Here is a 21,479-nt window from a genome sequence, read left to right as displayed (position 1 = left end):
ATTCTTCTTTGAATTGGATTTTGTTGGTGTTTTGATAAGCATATGTCATATTTAGATACCTTAGAAAGGTTTTTAGGTATAGATTTAAGATTTATATAGACTATTTATTTGATGACTAATGCTGAAAACTGTTAAAATATAAATTCTAATATATGTACATGTATGGGGACATATCGATATACATTGTAAAATTAACCAGTTTATCTACTTTTAGGGCAAACACATTAATTCTGTAAATTCAGAAATTATTGGGATGGTTTTTTTATTGCAAAAAAAGCAACAGGGTAATAATCGCAATAATTTAAAATTGCATTTTTAAATTTTATATATGTCTTTAACAGAATTTTTCTTAATATTGCAAAAATTACAAGTTTTTTTCCTGGTTAAAAAGGATAATTTAGACAACTTAAAAGCAGTGTAAGGGAGGTAAGCCAATCCATTTAAAGAATACTGTTATGTATATGTTTGATTATCTCCCTAACACTGTTTGAAAATAATGTATTAAGAAATGATGATTGTCTTGAGATGATAAGCTGCAAATAAATTTTTAGAAGTCGCTATTAATTAATATTTATTTTAACCATGACATGTATGTCATTTTATATTTTAATATTTCTATGATGTATTTAAATGAGTAGTTATTGTTTCAAATAAAATTGAGAATGGAAATGGGGAATGGGTCAAAGAGACAACAACCCGACCAAATAAAAAAAAACAGCAGAAGGTCACCAACAAAAATCCATTAGAAATTTGAATTGAGATTCTTTTTGGAATAAGGTAAAGAGGGAGGTGAAAAAAAATTGGGGGGAGGGGGTAAATAAGAATTTGGGGAGGGTACAATTTTATTCATTTCAGATTTCAGAAATTAAAAAGAAAATTTCTTCAAATATTTTTTTTTAAGGGTTTAATATTCAACAGCAAAGTGTATAACTCAAAAGCAAAAAAAGTTTTATGTTCATTAGACTACATTCATTCTGTGTCAGAAACATTATGCTGTGTCAACTATTTAATCACAATCCAAATTCAGAGCTGTATCAAGCTTGAATGTTGTGTTGATACTTGCCCCAAGGTTTCAGGGTTCGGCCTCTGCGGTCATATAAGGCTGTGCCTTGCGGAGCATCTGGTTGAATTTACAGCACATAAAATTGGTGCATTTCACCCTGCTTATTTTTAGTACCATATAAACTCACATGACAAACTTTAACCAACCTTTAATTCAATATAATGGTTATCTCCATTCTAAATTAAAAAAAAAACACCAGGCCATTTCAGTTTGATTTTCCTGGGAATATTATACTATATTATATTATAAGTATAATAGTTCCAGGATTTCTTTAGTGAAAAATTTCATAAAGCAAAATTCGAATATCACAAGGGATATAATATAGATGCCCAAATTAAACCATTCATGGTTAAATTAAACAAAATCTGCAACTACCATGAATTATTTCTTAAATAAGTTGGGTTACAGTGTAAGTGCAAATGTGATTGTTATGCCTCTACAAACAAATAAGTTAGGACCCTTCTTGAAAAAGTCATTAGAACTGAGGACAGGGGACTCTTAACAGCTTGTTTGTTGTTATAAATTTTGATGCTGTTTTCATTGTGTATGTTTATTATGTTTTTTGTGTTAATATATGTTGGTCACAAACTGTAAAGTTTCTACGACAATAAAATATTTGTTTTGATTTAATTTGATTTATATTTAAGGGTTCATTATACTTTAAGCATTAATCCATTAATATCAATATTTCAGGGGATGACATGAATGGAATTCTATTTGAACCACTTTTGGGCCAATTTAGGGTGGACTTTGACTACATTAGCAAACAATCATCCAGTCAGTTTAAAGTCATACCAAAAGTATTGTTAATAGATAAAAGTTTGGATGTTGCAGTTCTACAGCTGAAACCTGATGAGAAGAAACCATTCCCTCCACCACTTAAGATGTTTCATGTACTTAATTCTGAAAAAGATGGGGATAAACAAATTTATCTGATAAGTCATAATCAAAGTAAAAAAAAGGAGGTAAACTCTGGTATTGGTATTTGGAAACCCACAGAGAAAAGGCTGCTAGATCTTGAAAAGTTTTGTCAACAGTATGGAGAGGAGAACGGTTACATAGGACTGGAAAGAAAAGATAGATTGGTTATTCAGTGTGACTTTGTAGGTGGAGCTTCTGGTAGTCCTGGCATAGTTATTCTTAATAATGTGGCCTATGTTGTTCTTGTTTATATTAGGGGATTCCCATCTTTTTATCATAATAAACTGTTTTCTGAAGAACAAAAAAGAACATTTCCTAGAGATAAGCTATTTCAGCATGGTGTCAATATTGGTAATCTGTTTGCCAACATGTCTTCTGGAACGTACATCGTACTTCGTAATGAGATATTTCCAGAGGAAGCATTGAAACTTGAGCAGACTATTAATCAGCACAAGCTTGCTATATCTGGTGACAAAACATCAAGCAATACAGAAACAACAGAAACGTCAACTGGTATTGCGAAAGGCAAGATGGACAATATCAGTGAAAAATCAGAAACGAAAATTCCCATTTCTAAAGCTACTACTTGCACTGATCAAAGTGAAGACAACATTCCAGAATCAGCAAATTATAGAAGACTGATGTCACATAGTTCTGTTCCTGGCCAAACTTTTATTACATCACCACAAGAGGATACAGACAGATACAACATCACTGGTAACCAGTCTGCTCAAAATATTAAAACTGATGGAAGTGACAATTGTACAGTACAAGGTATGTAATCTTTTCTCTATACTCATTCAAACATGTTTACGTTATTTAGATCATTTTGTGGGTTGTTCTACTCAATTATTCATTGGTTGAGCTTTAATTTTATGTCACCTTTCCTTGATTTTATTTTTTTCAATCTTTCATTGTCAGTTCTTTTAGCATTGAAGTAATTATGTATGAGAATTCAACCCCCCAAAAAAAAGTAATTGGTTGGTTTACAATAGTAATAAATCCTAATTTGGTTCTGTGAAACTCCTTCCGTATATCACTTGATATGGGTTTATCTATATTGTTTTTATGTTGACCAGGATGAAAAGGATTGTAAAAACTGGCTGCCTAGAAATAGCCCAAAAGCAAGGCTTAAAAAGTGATGCTAAACAACCAACAATCAATTAATCTTATATATCTTTTATATTTATATATATATATATTCAATTATTATACAGATCAGGGAAGTCACAGCAATTCAAGCACAGGTAATGCTGCTGCAGAGAATCACAATTTGCATGCAAAAGATGGAGAAATGATAACACTTCAGAGAAGTCCTGGTAGAACACGACTATTGTCTGCAGGGCAAATTTCTATTGGTAAGATGAAGAAAATTCATTATGTGATATGTTCTTTATTGTATAGCTTAACAGAACTGTGATAATTTTACGTATCCATAACATCATAGTTGATTTTGTTAGAAGTCGCCTGTTTGAAGGCTATACTGACTTGAAACACCTAAATAATAAAAGTAAGCAGGTGTAGATCCAGGATTTTTAAAAAAAAAAGGGGGGGGTAGAAAGTATATGTTGATGTGATTCTTGTAAAAAAATTATGTATTTATTGTATATGAACCCGTAGCTCTATACTAAAGGGGGATTGGAATTGATTTATTTAAAGAATGACTGTAATATTATTTCTGTCTACACAGCTACTTTTGCATTATCTATAGTTTAGGAATTCCTTTTGTATAATCTTATCCACCTTGTTTTAGATGAGTGGATTGGAAACGAATGGCAGAACCATCGATACAAACAGTTACAAGACAGCGATCTTTTACTTTTGAGTAAAGCTATTCATCCAGAATGTTTCAACAGTGTAGCAATCCATTTCAACTTGAATCAGATGGATTTAGAGGGGATACAGACAGGACAACAAACTGACTTGTGCTGTCAAATGCTGTATAAATGGAAAATTAAGAATGGTGAGGAAGCAACTCTTGGGAAACTAATTCAAAATTTGTTTTCATCCTGGATTTCTGAAAATAAAAATGTTGAAAAGGAAGTATTGAAATCTGCCATTTCACAAGTGACAATGGTCAGTAATGAGAAGGCAGCTTCCTAATAGCACCGATAATCACAACAATTTGACACTCTTAAGGTTACCATAGTGCTTTCATTTATAGACAGTATATTTGATAGTTTTTAAACTTGTGTGTATAATTCAAAATATGTTTTATGTTCCATGAATATACAAATTGAAAACAATATGCATTAGGCTTTGTTGTAGTATTTTTGTCATGTAAATGAAATATTTTACACTTCTGTTGATTTCCACACTCCTATCAACAAGTTAATTTTTCTTTTTGTCTTTATTTACTTTAGGCATTTTTGAGGGGAAAAAATTGCAATAGAATATTCAGCTCAAATTCCTGCAATACAGGAAAATCTAGTGGATTTTAGAGGCCTGAAACATTATTGGCAAATTAAACATAAAAATAAAACAGGGCATGTTATATATTTCTAAATACTGTGGATTCAATATTACTCATTGGATACCAATTTTCGTTGGTTTCGTGGATATAGGTAAACCAAGAATTCAAAAGTTCAAAGAATATCATATATTCAATAAGATTTGTAAACAGTGATTGGCAAAACCACGAAATCAAATATCCACGAAAATGCAAGTTTTCAGCAATCCATTAAAAATTGATACCCACGAAAATAAATGAGTCCACAGTAGGTGCAAAAACTAGTGCAACTATGTTTTCTTCTGTAGGATGCACTATACATGCTATATAAGAGGGGAAATCAAATGCAAAGCCCCTAGTTTTATTGCCCTTAATATATTGGTAATTCCGACCCTCTTTTTTCAAAATCCATGATCTGTATATATTTGGTATAAAATTTTAACATTACACTTATTTACACAATGTGTTCTCATCATAGAATAAGCATTATAGAATGGTACTTAAAGAGCTGTGTCTTCATTTTATTACCATATTGCTATCAATTTTTTATTGTATATGTATATGAATTTTTGCTGTAATTTTATTAATTTGATTATATATATTTTTTATGCATCTATTTTAGAATTTATTTTAAAGGTTGTGCTATTACAAGTTATTTTAATTTATTTCTGTCAGTTTAGTAATTCACTTTAATTCCATGTTAGCATGTATTGTTGTAATTAATGAGTCAGTGGCAGATCCATATTGGGGGGTTATAACCCCCCTTTTATTTTGACAAGCAGTTCATTGGAATGGGGACATATAGATGGAAACCCCCCACTCCCCATTTGTCCTGGGTTGCAAACTCCCCATTTAAAATTGCTGGAACTGCCCATATTAGTTATCACCTGTGTTTATAAAACCATTGTATTTTTTTGTATCATCCTTAGCAATATTTTTGATGATTTGATAAAATTATTTTTTTATTATGTTTTTGCATGAGTAAGATACAAATCAATCATTCTCTTTTAATTTTATTTTTTTGGGGGGAGGGGTGTGTTCTTTTCTTTTAAGGTTGGTGAATCATTTGATTTAGAAAGAAAGTGAGACAATAAAGCTTGTATATTCTTTGTGTTGTATGTTATTGAAAAAGAATACTATTTTTTTAATGTTAAAAATAAAAATTCCTTCTATGAAAAAGCTGCTCTGTTCACTTTTTTAGCTCACCTGGTCCAAAGGGCCAAGTGAGCTTTTCTCATTACTTTGCGACCGGCATCATCCTGCGTCCTGTGTTAACTTTTACATGGGCCAAATGAAATCAAACTTAGCCACAATCATCATTAGGGTATTTAGTTTTAAAACTGTGTCCGGTGACCCGGCCAACCAACCAAGATGGCCACCATGGCTAAAAATAGAACATAGGGGTAAAATGCAGTTTTAGGCTTATAACTCAAAAACCAAAGCATTTAGAGCAAATCTGACAATAGGTAAAATTGTTAACAGGTCAAGTTCTATCTGCTGTGAAATTTTCAGATGAATAGGACAACACGTTGTTGGGTTGCTGCCCCTGAATTTGTAATTTTAAGGAAATTTTGCTGTTTTTGGTTATTATCTTGAATATTATTATAGATAGAGATAAACTGTGAATGGCAAAAATGTTCAGCAAAGCAAGATTTACAAATAAGTCAACAGGACCAAAATGGTCAGTTGACCCCTTTTTGAGTTATTGCCCTTTATAGTCATTTTTTAACCATTTTTCGTAAATCTTAGTTATCTTTTACAAAATTAATCTTCTCCTCTGAAACTACATGGCCAAATAAAATCAAACTTGGCCACAATCATCATTGGGGTATGTAGTTTAAAAATTATGTCCGGTGACCCGGCCAACCAACAAAGATGGCGGCCATGGCTAAAAATAGAAAAAAGGGTAAAATGCAGTTTTTGGCTTATAACTCAAAAACCAAAGCATTTACAGCAAATCTGACATGGGGGTAATTGTTAATCAGGTCAAGATCTATTTGTGCTGAAATTTTCAGAGGAATTTGAAAACTGGTTGTTGGGTTGCGGCCCCTGAATTGGTAATTTGAAGGGAATTTTGCCGTTTTTTGTTATTATCTTGAATATTATTATAGATCCTAAAAATAAGTCAACATGATCAAAATGGTCAATTGAGCCCCAAGGAGTTATTGCCCTTTATAGTCAATTTTAAACAATTTTCATTAAATTTGTAAATCTAAACTAACATTTTCCACTGAAACTACTTGGCCAATCATTATAGTTAGGGATAATTGTACACAGCAAGAATGTTCAGTAAAGTAAGATCTACAAACACATCACCCTCAACAAAACACAATTTTGTCATGAATCCATCTGTGTCCTTTGTTGAATATTCAAATAGACCAAGGTGAGCGACACAGGCTCTTTAGAGCCTCTAGTTGAAAAAGGCTATTGATTAAAACATGCACATATTCCAGATAGCCTTGGAACCTACAAATATTACAAATAGCCTTGAAACAAATACCAATTCCAGATAGCTTGAAACCTACAAATATTACAGGTTGTCTTTGAACATACACATATTTCAGATAGCCTTGAAACAAACACATATTCCAGATAGCCTGGGAACATACATATATTTCAGATAAATTTGAAACAAATACACATTCCAGATAGCCTTGAGACATACACGTATTCCAAATAGCCTTGAAACAAATGCATATTCCAGATAGCCTTGAAACAAAACATATTCCAGATAGCCTTGAAACAAAACATATTCCAGATAGCCTTGAAACAAATATACATTCCAAATAGCCTTGAAACAAACAAATATTTCAAATAGCCTTGAAATAAATACATATGCCAGCATGATAGCATTGAAACAAACACATATTCCATATAGCCTTTAATCGAATACATATTCCAGATAGCTTTGGAGCAAACACATATTCCAGTTAGTCTTTAAACAAACACATATTCCAGATAATCTTGGAGCAAACATATATTCCAGATAGCCTTGTAACAAACACATATTCCATTGTATCCATGAAACAAACACATATTCCTGATAGCATTGAAGCAAACCCATATTTGAAATAATTTCAGAAAGCCTTAGCAAAACAAAACATATTCCAGATAGCCTTTAAACAAACATATATATTCCAGATAGCCTTGTAACAAACCCATATTCCATTATACCCATGAAACAAACACATATATTCCAGATAATCTTGGAGCAAACACATATTCCAGATAGCCTTGTAACAAACACAAATTCAATTATAGCCGTGAAACAAACACATATTCACTGCAGATAGCCTCGAAACCTATGACATATTCCAGATAGCCTTGAAACAAGCGCATTTGCAAGATAGCCTGACTTGCAATTTTACGTAATTTATCAAATTTTAAGCATCCACGTTCAGCCTTCCTTGACCTTCAAGATTATTTGCCTTAACAAAAACACATGATTAATAAACTCATCATAGATACCAGGACTAAATTTTGTAGATACGCCAGGCGCGCTTTTCGTCTTCAAAAGACTCATGATTGACGCTCGAATAAAAAAAAATAATTAAAAAGCCGCAACCTAAAAAGATAACAAGCAACATCTATGTTGTGTCATGTGTACTATTGTTTTTCTGTTTGTCTTTTTCATTTTTAGCCATGACGTTGTCAGTTTGTTTTAGATTTACGAGTTTGACTGTCCCTTTGGTATATTTGGTCCCTCTTTTATAGGGTATACAAAAAAACGATTGACAAAAAAAAACGATGTCCAAGGAAGACAACCCTCAAAAGTTGATTTTGAACACTTTCCCCCCTATGTACATATGGAGACAATTAAAGTGGCACATACCACAATAGGTAGATAATTCTGATAAAACCAGCTGAACCTTCTTATTACATTCTATTGTTTAAGAAATATTAAGCAATTTGTGGTTGTCATACTGCTATATATTTCTGATGAAAATTAATAAAAAATGTGCGGTTTAAGTTTTTTTTAGCTCACCTGGTCCGAAGGGCCAAGTGAGCTTTTCTCATCACTTTGCGTCCGGCGTCGTCCTGCGTCCGGCGTTAACTTTTAAAATAATCTTCTCCTCTGAAACTAATGGGCCAAATTTAAAAGAAACTTAGCCACAATCATCATTAGCGTATCTAGTTTGAAAACTGTGTCCGGTGACCCGGCCAACCAACCAAGATGGCCGCCATGGCTAAAAATAAAACATGGGGTAAAATGCAGTTTTAGGCTTATAACTCAAAAACCAAAGCATTTAGAGCAAATCTGACAATAGGTTAAATTGTTAATCAGGTCAAATTCTATCTGCTCTGAATATGTTAGATGAATCGGACAACCCGTTGTTGGGTTGCTGCCCCTGAATTGATAATTTTACGGAAATTTTGCTGTTTTTTGTTATTATCTTGACTATTATTATAGATAGAGATAAACTGTAAATGGCAAAAATGTTCAGCAAAGTAAGATTTACAAATAAGTCAACAGGATCAAAATGGTCAGTTGACCCCTTTAGGAGTTATTGCCCTTTATAGTATTTTTTTAACCATTTTTCGTAAATTTTAGTTATCTTTTACAAAATTAATCTTCTCCTCTGAAACTACATGGCCGAATTAAATCAAACTAAAAATAAAAACTTGGCCACAATCATCATTGGGGTATGTAGTTTAAAAAATGTGCCCGGTGACCCGGTCAACCAACTAAGATGGTGGCCATGGCTAACAATAGAAAAAAGGGTAAACTGCAGTTTTTGCCTTATAACTCAAAAACCAAAGCGTTTACAGCAAATCTGACATGGGGGTAAATTTGTTAATCAGGTCAAGATCTATCTGCGCTGAAATTTTCAGAGGTTTTGGACAACTGGTTGTTGGGTTGCTGCCCCTGAATTGGTAATTTGAAGGAAATTTTGCCGTTTTTTGTTATTATCTTGAATATTATTATAGATAGATTTAACTGTAAAGAGCAATAATTTACAACAAGGTTAGACCTAAAAATAAGTCAACATTAAGGAGTTATTGCCCTTTATAGTCAATTTTAAACAATTTCATTAAATTTGTAAATTTTAACTAACATTTTCCACTAAAACTACTGGACCAATCATTATAGTTAGGGATAATTGTACACAGCAAGAATGTTCAGTAAAGTAAGATCTTCAAACACATCACCCTCACCAAAAAACAATTTTGTCATGAATCCATATGTGTCCTTTGTTGAATATTCACATAGACCAAGGTGAGCGACACAGGCTCTTTATTCCAGATAGCCTTGGAACCTACAAATATTGCAGATAGTCTTGGAACATACACATATTCCAAATAGCCTTGAAACAAATACCCATTTTAGATAGCTTTTAAACCTACAAATATTACAGATAGTCTTTGATCATACACATATTCCAGATAGCCTTCAAACAAACACATATTCCATATAGCCTGGGAACATACATATATTTCAGATAAACTTGAAACAAATACGCATTCCAGATAGCCTTGAGACATACAATATTCCAAATAGCCTTGAAACAAAAACATATTCCAGATAGCCTTGAAACAAATACATAATCCAGATAGCCTTGAAACAAACAAATATTCCAGATAGCCTTGAAACAAACACATATTCCAGGCAGCCTTAAAATAAATACATATGCCAGATAGCATTGCAACAAACACATATTCCAGATAGCCTTGAAACAAACACATCATCCAGATAGCCTTGAAACAAACACATATTCCATATAGCCTTGAATCAAATACATATTCCAGATAACATTGGAGCAAACACATATTCCAGATAGTCTTTAAACAAACACATATTACAGATAATCTTGGAGCAAACACATATTCCAGATAGCCTTGTAACAAACACATATTCCATTATATCCATGAGACAAAACATATTCCAGATAATCTTGTAACAAACACATATTCCATTATATCCATGACACAAACACATATTCCAGATAGCATTCAAGCAAACCCATATTTGAAATAATTTTAGAAAGCCTTTGCAAAAAAAACATATTCCAGATAGCCTTTAAACAAACTTATATATTCCGGATAGCCTTGAAACAAACATATATTCCAGATAGCTTTGTAACAAACACTTATTCCATTATACCCAAGAAACAAACACATATATTCCAGATAATCTTGGAGCAAACACATATTCCAGATAGCCTTGTAACAAACACATATTCAATTATAGCCGAGAAACAAACACATATTCCCTGCATATAGCCTCAAAACCTATCACACATCCAGATAGCCTTGAGACATACACATATTCCAAATAGCCTTGAAACAAACACATATTCCATATAGACATGAATCAAATACATATTCCAGATAGCATTAAACCAAACACATATTCCAGATAGTCTTTAAACAAACACATATTCCAGATAACCTTGGAGCAAACACATATTCCAGATAGCCTTGTAACAAACATATATTCAAGATAGCCTTGTAACAAACACATATTCCATTATACCCATGAAACAAACACATATATTCCAGATACTCTTGGAGCAAACACATATTCCAGATAGCCTTATAACAAACACATATTCAATTATAGCCGTGAAACAAACACATATTCCCTGCAGATAGCCTCTTAACCTATCACATATTCCAGATAGCCTTGAAACACGCACATTTTCCAGATAGCCTGACTTAGCATTTTACGTAATTAATCAAATTTTAAGCATCCACGTTCAGCCTTCCTTGACCTTCAAAATTATTTGCCTTAACAAAAACACATGATAAATAAACTCATCATAGATAACCGGACTAAATTTTGTAGATACGCCAGGCGCGCTTTTTGTCTTCAAAAGACTCATGATTGACGCTCGAATAAAAAAAAAAAAAAAAAAAAGCCGCAATCTAAAAAGATAACAATAAGATAACAAGCAACAAAAAATAGGGTATACAAAAAAACGATTTACAAAAAAACGATTTCCAAGGAAGACAACCCACAAAAGTTGATTTTGAACACTTTTCCCCCTATGTACATATGGAGACAATTAAAGTGGCACATACCACAATAGGTAGATAATTCTGATAAAATCCGCTTAACCTTCTTATTACATTCTATTGTTTAAGAAATATTAAGCTTCTCAACGAACAAAATTTGTGGTTGTCATACTGCTATATATTTCTGATGAAAATTAATAAAAATGTGCGGTTTAAGTTTTTTATGGTCAGTTTTGGTTGATGCGGACAAATAATTTTGTTGTACGAGTCAGTCTGAGGTATCAAAACTACTGATATTTGATTATGATGCAGCATTTATTTTGAATAAAAAGAGGACATCCTGGCACTCTAAATTGATGCAACCGAAATAAGGTAGCTTTTGTTCCAATATTTCTATCATTTGTTTTATCATGATTATACAATCCATCCTTACATAAAAATATTACAGATTTACAATGCGACTATAAAAGTTACATAAAAAACGCAAATTTGGTCAGTTTTGGTTGATAACATTCAAATATAGTCAGTTTTGGTTGATGCTGTCAAATATGGTCAGTTTTGATTGATTGTATATAGTTATCAAAGGTACCAGGATTACAATTTGAGTACGCCAGACGCGCGTTTCGTCTACATAAGACACATCAGTGACGCTCATATCATATTTATAAAGCTAAACAAGTACAAAGTTGAAGAGCATTGAAGATCCAAAATTACAAAAAGTTGTGCCAAATTCGGCTAAGAAAATCTATGCCTGGAATAAGAAAATCCTTAGTTTTTCGAAAAATTCAAAGTTTAGTAAACAGGAAATTTATTAAAATGAACACATTATTGTGGCAGACAAATAATGTTACTACATGACTCAGTCTGAGGTATAAAAACTACTGATATTTGTTTCTGATGCGCTATTTTGAATAAAAATAGGAATGTAATGCTGGTACTCTCAACGGATGAAAATAATATGTGGTTATTGATTTCCAATATTGCAGTTATTTATATACTACTAATCTCTCTTGACCTAAAATTATAACTGAATTACTGTACAGCTATATAGATTAACATAAAAAAAAAGCAAATAGGGTAAGTTTTTGTTGATGCGGTCAAAAGATTTTATTACGACTCAGTCTGAAGTATGAAAACTACTGATATTTGTTTATGATTCGATATTTTGAATAAAAAGAGGACATGGAGGATATGCTCATTGGCGGATCCATAGGGGGCCCCTTTTTTGGACGATCATTTGAATGGAGCATATAGCTGGAACCCCCCTTTTAATTTTACTTAATACTTTGAATTTGATATCAGTACAGATTTGAATTTCGTAAAGAGAAGAGAAAAGCAAAATTATGTAAACTCTAAGTATTCTTAAGATTATCAAAGATGTGTTATTATAATCAAAAGTGAATTTGCTTTTCATAAATTAAAATGTGAAATTTGTTTTATTCAGTTAACATATTAATATAGCGTTAGTAGTGCACAATGCACTTTTTAGAAATTTTTGATTAAGTTCATACGTGCATAAAAGTAATACTATCAACTAACTTTTAAAACTAAAAGAGCATGCACCCTAAACGCTAGTATACTATAATTAAATCAAATGTGATAAGCAGTAATGATGATGAAACTTCTGTTAATGTCTTAGCTCATATGTGCTCCTTCTTTCTATTTAAACAAATTAAAATTTGTCAATCTTTAAAAAAAATGTTACACCCTGTGATTGAAAGATAGTTTTCAAAAATGTTTATTCGTATAAAGTTATCATATTTTATATTTGCGATGTATCATTTCATTCACACAAGAAAATCCTAATACTACATTATTGAACTCGGGTATAATTTTACAAATTTACATTCATTGATCGAGACGATTTTGATCAATGATCGTTAAGTAACGAGGACTCCGTTTTTCCCGCCTTTTATTAATGCACCATCGAACTTTTTTTTTTACTATTTCCGTTAAAATTCAAAAGTTTGAAAATTGTAAGAAAAATTGTTCCAATATACTGTGAAAGCTTATAAAAGTCGGTGTTAATTGAAAAGTATAATTGCGGGGACAATTAAAAGCAAATGTACTTGTCCTTTTTCTACACTGTGGATTTTGGTTGTATTTCGTAATCTGCGAAAAAAAGAAAAAAGGTGCATTCATGCAAAATTTTATTCTGTCTATCACCTATATACTTTCGATAAAAGAAGAAAAATTAACGATCATTTATACAATTGGATTATTAAAAGGATTTAACTACCTTATTATGATCTATTATTTTCAACTACATGTATTTAGCTCTCCCAGCATATTTAAAAAAATGCGAAGTTACAAATGGAAATTTTTTACACATATCAAATGACTCATTGCTTGAAATGTAATGCGTGGAAGATGAATTTATCGGAATTCCAGTTTTGCGCTAAAACTGTTTATATAAATATTGATTGGAACTAAGAAGCTAATTCTAATGACAAGCTTTAATAGCTATGTACTCGATTTATCTTGACAATAGCTTTCTTTGCTGGTGGATATTTATTTCCCCGAGGGTATCACAAGCCCAGTAGTCAGCACTTTTTGTGCTGACATGAATTGCCATTGATATGGTCATATTTATAAATTTACTGTTTACAAATTTTGGATTTTTTTGAATTACTAAGGCTTTTCTACCTCAGGCATAGATAACCTTAGCTGTGTTTGGCAAAACTTTAAGGAATTTTGGTCCTCAATGCTATTTAACTTCGTACTTTATTTGGCGTTTTTAACTTTTTGGGATTCGAGCGTCACTGATGAGTCTTTTGTAGACGAAACGCGCGTCTGGCGTAAATACTAAATTTAGTCCTAGTATCTATGATGAGTTTATTTCTACATTGTGATAATACTGTACGTTAATTATCTGATGGCGCGATTATTTTGGTTCTGAAAGTTTAAGTGCGGCCTAATTTGAGCTACTTTTGACGGAATTGTGGGAAGATATATTTTTAATGGTCACCAGACAGTCATTGTGAATCTTACATAATATTGATTTTCTGAAAATAAAACTCCAAGGTAAAATAGGAAGCACTTATGCAGAAAGAAAGAGCAAATAGGCACGGTCAGTTTAGATTGATACGGTCAAAAGATTTTTGGGGGTTGTTGATTCCCAATATTGCAGTTATTTATATACTGCAGTCTCTCTTGACCTAAAATTATAACTGAATTACTGTGCAGCTATATAGATTAACATAAAAAAAAAAAAGCAAATAGGGTAAGTTTTTGTTGATGCGGTCAAAAGATTTTATTACGACTCAGTCTGAAGTATGAAAACTACTGATATTTGTTTATGATTCGATATTTTGAATAAAAAGAGGACATGGAGGATATGCTCATTGGCGGATCCATAGGGGGCCCCTGTTTTGGACGATCATTTGAATGGAGCATATAGCTGGAACCCCCTTTTAATTTAACTTAATACTTTGAATTTGATATCAGTACATATTTGAATTTCGTAAAGAGATCTAAGAGAAAAGCAAAATTATGTAAACTCTAAGTATTCTTAAGATTATATAAGATGTGCTATTATAATCAAAAGTGAATTTGCTTTTCATAAATTAAAATGTGAAATTTGTTTTATTCAGTTAACATATTAATATAGCGTAAGTAATGCACAATGCACTTTTTAGATATTTTTGATTAAGTTCATACGTGCATAAAAGTAATACTATCAACTAACTTTTAAAACTAAAAGAGCATGCACCCTAAACGCTAGTATTTGGATATTGGACCAAAATAGGTAAATGTCCAATTTAAATTTTTTAAGTTGAAGTTCTTTATAGACCACATTCAATCTGTGTCAGAAACCTATGTTGTGTCAACTATTTAACCACAATCCAAATTCAGAGCTGTATCCAGCTTGAATGTTGTGTCCATACTAGCCCCAACCGTTCAGGTTTCCACCTCTGCAGTCGTATAAAGCAGCACCCTGGGGAGTATCTGTTCCATTCATTTGTTATTTCTTAATTTGTGTGAATTAACATTGTTACAGTAAATGTTAATTACTACACTTGCATACCACAACAAATACTGTATTGGTACATGTATCAGTTATATTTGTATCCATATAACAAAACAAAAAATGAAAAGGAATACTTTTGCAATACCTTTTGAGTACTAAATAGCTTTTTAGGTATTTAGACATATTAAGACTTATTAAGTAGATGTTGATGATATCTGCTTGACATGCTTCAAATTCGATCAGATTACTTTTGGAGCAGTTATGAGTCTTTGAAGCATGCTCTCAAAGGTTCTTTTGGTGAAATCATTTTTATATTGGTCAAATTTGTCTTTGCTTCGACCAGCTTTGGAGGAGATATAAAGAATTGATATAAATCAGCACAGAGGTTTACTTCCTATCTTACTTAGCCCCAATAATCTTGTCAGACATAAGCCATTGTCATTACTTAAAACCAATAAATGTATTCTAATCTGAGGAAGAAATTCGACATTTTAACAAAAAAATTACTAATGATACTGACGATCTACCACAAAGTAATGTAAATAGAACCATACCAATAGTAAGCAAATACATATAAAAAAGATGAGGTATGACTGCCAATGAGACAATTCTCCACAAGAGACCAAATCGACACAGAAGTTAACAATTGCTCTCCCAGCTACAAAATGTATCCAAAACCAAAGATGTGGAACATGTTCTATCGTAATCATTTGGTAACTAATGTAATTACTGTCTCCCCATGTCTGTATTGAACATAAAAAATATCAAATAAATAACACTCCTAATGCTCAGATCGGTTGTCTGACACCGTGCAACACAGTTATTAACACCATATAGGAAAAACATACAACTTTATTGTCATAAGACACTGTCAAACATCCAAACATACTATCCACACTCATCTGTGTCCACACTTGTATATATATATATAAATTATATGTGTACTAAATTATCAGGTATTTGAAAATTATTTAATAGCTAATGTTTTTTTGGTAAATCAATTTACTATTTTTCAACCTATCCATCCTTTTTTTCGTTTACACTAGTTGGCATGTCCTTACGTCTTTCTCATTGGAAAATTGGAAAATTAAAATTTCAAATATTTTTTTCTATATCAAATCAAGGCGCGTTCTAGTACATACCAACGCATGTAATTAAACTAATATTGATAAAATTTTACAAGTGCGAACTTCCTATTCTAGTGAATATCCATAATTGTTCATTCATGATTTAAATGTCTAGGTCATTCCATTCTTACAATTTCAAAAGAGATGTTTTCATAGAGTATTAACTTACCGTTTTGTGAATAAGATATTTAACAAAGATATTGAAATCCTTCGACATAAATATTTGTATTGAGGAAATATAGGAATTTTGTTTAACATGGTATGATGAATCCAATGCTCCATGTGGGAGACTGTCACGTGTTCTATGTACGTCAAAGATCCCCGGCAAAAACTATACGAGGCTGAACACTATCTTAAAACAATTTTATTTACTTTTGTAAACTTGTATACTATAATTAAATCAAATGTGATAAGCAGTAATGATGATGAAACTTCTGTTAATGTCTTAGCTCATATGTGCTCCTTCTTTCTATTTAAACAAATTAAAATTTGTCAATCTTTAAAAAAAATGTTACACCCTGTGATTGAAAGATAGTTTTCAAAAATGTTTATTCGTATAAAGTTATCATATTTTATATTTGCGATGTATCATTTCATTCACACAAGAAAATCCTAATACTACATTATTGAACTCGGGTATAATTTTACAAATTTACATTCATTGATCGAGACGATTTTGATCAATGATCGTTAAGTAACGAGGACTCCGTTTTTCCCGCCTTTTATTAATGCACCATCGAACTTTTTTTTACTATTTCCGTTAAAATTCAAAAGTTTGAAAATTGTAAGAAAAATTGTTCCAATATGCTGTGAAAGCTTATAAAAGTCGGTGTTAATTGAAAAGTATAATTGCGGGGACAATTAAAAGCAAATGTACTTGTCCTTTTTCTACACTGTGGATTTTGGTTGTATTTCGTAATCTGTGAAAAAAAGAAAAAAGGTGCATTCATACAAAATTTTATTCTGTCTATCAACTATATACTTTCGATAAAAGAAGAAAAATTAACGATCATTTATACAATTGGATTATTAAAAGGATTTAACTACCTTATTATGATCTATTATTTTCAACTACATGTATTTAGCTCTCCCAGCATATTTAAAAAAATGCGAAGTTACAAATGGAAATTTTTTACACATATCAAATAACTCATTGCTTGAAATGTAATGCGTGGAAGACGAATTTATCGGAATTCCAGTTTTGCGCTAAAACTGTTTATATAAATATTGATTGGAACTAAGAAGCTAATTTTAATGACAAGCTTTAATAGCTATGTACTCGATTTATCTTGACAAAAGCTTTCTTTGCTGGTGGATATTTATTTCCCCGAGGGTATCACAAGCCCAGTAGTCAGCACTTTTTGTGCTGACATGAATTGCCATTGATATGGTTATATTTATAAATTTACTGTTTACAAATTTTGGATTTTTTTGAATTACTAAGGTTTTTCTACCTCAGGCATAGATAACCTTAGCTGTATTTGGCAAAACTTTAAGGAATTTTGGTCCTCAATGCTCTTTAACTTCGTACTTTATTTGGCGTTTTTAACTTTTTGGGATTCGAGCGTCACTGATGAGTCTTTTGTAGACGAAACGCTCGTCTGGCGTAAATACTAAATTTAGTCCTGGTATCTATGATGAGTTTATTAACAACCACTGGGTCGATGCCACTGCTGTTGGAGATTTATTTCCCCGAGGGTATCACAAGCCCCGTAGTCAGCTCTTTTTGTGCTGACATGAGTAGTCATTGATATGGTTATATTTATAAATTTACTGTTTAAATTTTTTTTAATTGTTTTAAATACTAAGGCTTTTCGATATATATCACAGGCATAGATTACCTTAGCTGTATTTGGCAAAACTTTTAGGAATTTTGGTTCTCATGCTTTTCAACTTCGTACTTCATTTTTAACTTTTGGGGATTCGAGCGTCACTGATGAGTCTTTTGTAGACAAAACGAGCGTCTGGCGTAAATACTAAATTTAGTCCTAGTATCTATGATTTGTTTATTTCTACATTGTGATGATACTGTAGGTTAATTATCTGATGGCGCGATTATTTTGGTTCTGAAAGTTTAAGTGCGGCCTAATTTGACCTACTTTTGACTGAATTGTGGGAAGATATATTTTTTAATGGTCACCAGACAGTCATTGTGAATCTTAAATAATATTGATTTTCTGAAAATAAAAATCCAAGGTAAAATAGGAAGCACTTATGCAGAAAGAAAGAGAAAATAGGCACGGTCAGTTTAGATTGATGCGGTCAAAAGATTTTTTGGGGTTGTTGATTTCCAATATTGCAGTTATTTATATACTACAGTCTCTCTTGACCTAAAATCATAACTGAATTACTCTGCAGCTATATAGATTAACATAAAAAAAAAAGCAAATACGATAAGTTTTTATTGATGCGGTCAAAAGATTTTATTACGACTCAGTCTGATTTATGAAAACTACTGATATTTGTTTATGATTTGATATTTTGAATAAAAAGAGGGCATGGAGGATAAGCTCATTTGCGGATCCATAGTGGGCTCCTTTTTTTGGACGATCATTTGAATGGAGCATATAGTTGGAACCCCCTTTTTAATTTTACTTAATACTTTGAATTTGATATCAGTACAGATTTGAATTTCGTAAAGAGAAGAGAAAAGCAAAATAATGTAAACTCTAAGTATTCTTAAGATTATCAAAGATGTGTTATTATAATTTAAAGTGAATTTGCTTTTCATAAATTAAAATATGAAATTTGTTTTATTCAGTTAACATATTAATATAGCGTAAGTAATGCACATTGCACTTTTTAGAAATTTTTGATTAAGTTCATACGTGCATAAAAGTAATACTATCAACTAACTTTTAAAACTAAAAGAGCATGCAGCCTAAACGCTAGTGTACTATAATTAAATCATGTGTGATAAGCAGTAATGATGATGAAACTACTAATAATGTCTTAAACTCATATGTGCTCCTTCTTTCTATTCAAACAAATTAGAATTTGTCAATCTTTAAAAAAATGTTACACCCTGTGATTGAAAGATAGTTTTCAAAAATGTTTATTCGTATAAAGTTATCATATTTTATATTTGCTATGTATCATTTCATTCACACAAGAAAATCCTATTACTACATTATTGAACTCGGGTATAATTGAATATCAATTCATATATATTTCATGTAAATTTCTTGTTATCATAAAATGTCCAGGTAATAATTCTACAGGTATTTAAAATTTACATTCATTGATCGAGACGATTTTGATATATGATCGTTAAGTAACGAGGACTCCGTTTGTCCCGCCTTTTATTAATGCACCATCGAACCTTTTTTACTATTTCCGTTAAAATCAAAAAGTTTGAAAATTGTAAGAAAAATTGTTACAATATACTGTGAAAGCTTATAAAAGTCGGTGTTAATTGAAAAGTATAATTGCGGGGACAATTAAAAGCAAAAGTACTTGTCCTTTTTCTACACTGTGAATTTTGGTTGTATTTCGTAATCTGTGAAAAAAAGAAAAAAAAGGTGCATTCATACAAAAGTTTATTGTGTCTATCAACTATATACTTTCGATAAAAGAAGAAAAACTAACGATAATTTATACAATTGGATTATTAAAAGGATATTACTTTGAAAAAAGTCGGAAATACTTTAACATATTGGGTAAGTCAAACTTTACTTTAAACATATTTTATTTCAAAAAATCATGTACATGACATACACATATAAATACAGTGATAACATATTACAAAAGGATTCGGAAACAAGGTTTCCCTTATATAAGTCTCCCTGTAGAAAAAAGATAAAGGGAATTAACTGCAAATAAAAAAGTTGATTTTTTTTCATCAGATCTTTCCTATATATATATTTGTACCGGCGGCGGAGTGTTTACAGGACTTTGTCAAGACTGTCTCACCCAATTACGATCCTTATCATGCATGAAGGACGCTATTAGCCAAAACGCTTCGAATCTACCAAAAATTGTTGCACTTGTTTAAACACGAGTACATTTTCCTCTTGATCGAGGTTATTGCAGCCAAATAGGAGTGTTTCTATATTGTATGGGAAGGGATTTTTTTTCTATCGTACGTTTTCGGACAAGGGAGTAATTATTCACTCGAGGAGAAAATGCTTACTGCTCTCGATTCTACTACAGGTACAGTTTTTACTTTCTACAAGATTTCTCTTAAATAAATGTTCGTTCAGATTGCTACAAGCCATCCGAAGTCTGGCATGAAGTATTTGTTCTTTCCTGTCTCCATACAAATAATAATTTGGCATTTTTCTTACATTTTGATTAAGGTAACTGTTAAGTGTAAACTTAGATGGACTTAGTCTGATATCGTCCGGAATAGCATTCCAGGATCGAATAACTGAGGGAAGAAAAGATTTCTGGTAAAATGCAGTTCTACACTTTATATGTTGCGTGTCATTCGTTCGTCGTGTGTCATAATTATGAACATTGAACAATTGTTAAGGGATAATTTCGCTTAAATAATCAGGGGTCTTATTGTGAAACATTTTTTGAAATTTTATAATTTTGTGTTTTTTACGTCTTTCTGATAGTAACTCCCATCCTGTTTCGTCGTATAATTTATTTATGGACGATAACTTAGTACCACCAGTAACTATCCTAGCTGCTTCAAGTTGAGTATTTTCTAGTTTGTCACTTAAATAGTCTGGAATGTTGTCCAAAATGATATCTGTATATTCAAATAATGGTCGGATAAAACTTAGATATATAGTTTGTAAATACTTTCTTTTCAACTTGAATTTCAAGGCACGAAATTAAAAAAAATCCCTTCCCATACAATATAGAAACACTCCTATTTGGCTGCAATAACCTCGATCAAGAGGAAAATGTACTCGTGTTTAAACAAGTGCAACAATTTTTGGTAGATTCGAAGCGTTTTGGCTAATAGCGTCCTTCATGCATGATAAGGATCGTAATTGGGTGAGACAGTCTTGACAAAGTCCTGTAAACACTCCGCCGCCG

The 21,479-nt window shown here is 31.7% G+C and overlaps 2 protein-coding genes across 5 annotated transcripts in view; one reads left to right on the top strand and one right to left on the bottom strand.

Annotated features, from left to right (window-relative positions):
- The window catches only part of LOC134708430 (uncharacterized), a 33,335-nt gene extending 27,782 nt beyond the window's left edge, over positions 1-5,553 (top strand). For all 3 annotated transcript variants that reach the window (XM_063568948.1, XM_063568949.1, XM_063568947.1), the window contains exons 8-10: positions 1,757-2,758; positions 3,202-3,342; positions 3,738-5,553. In XM_063568948.1, coding sequence (XP_063425018.1) covers positions 1,757-2,758; positions 3,202-3,342; positions 3,738-4,087 — 1,493 coding nt within the window. In that variant the 3' untranslated portion in view covers positions 4,088-5,553. The remainder of the gene's footprint in view (positions 1-1,756; positions 2,759-3,201; positions 3,343-3,737) is intronic.
- LOC134708427 (papilin-like) overlaps positions 1-21,479 on the bottom strand; it is a 170,289-nt gene that overhangs the window by 99,252 nt on the left and 49,558 nt on the right. The gene's annotated exons all lie outside the window — the stretch shown is intronic.

The sequence above is a fragment of the Mytilus trossulus genome, chromosome 2, assembly GCF_036588685.1.
Source record: "Mytilus trossulus isolate FHL-02 chromosome 2, PNRI_Mtr1.1.1.hap1, whole genome shotgun sequence".
NCBI lineage: Eukaryota > Metazoa > Mollusca > Bivalvia > Mytilida > Mytilidae > Mytilus > Mytilus trossulus.
The sequence above is the reverse complement of the archived record's forward strand: the minus strand, read 5'-3'. Positions and strand labels throughout refer to the sequence as shown.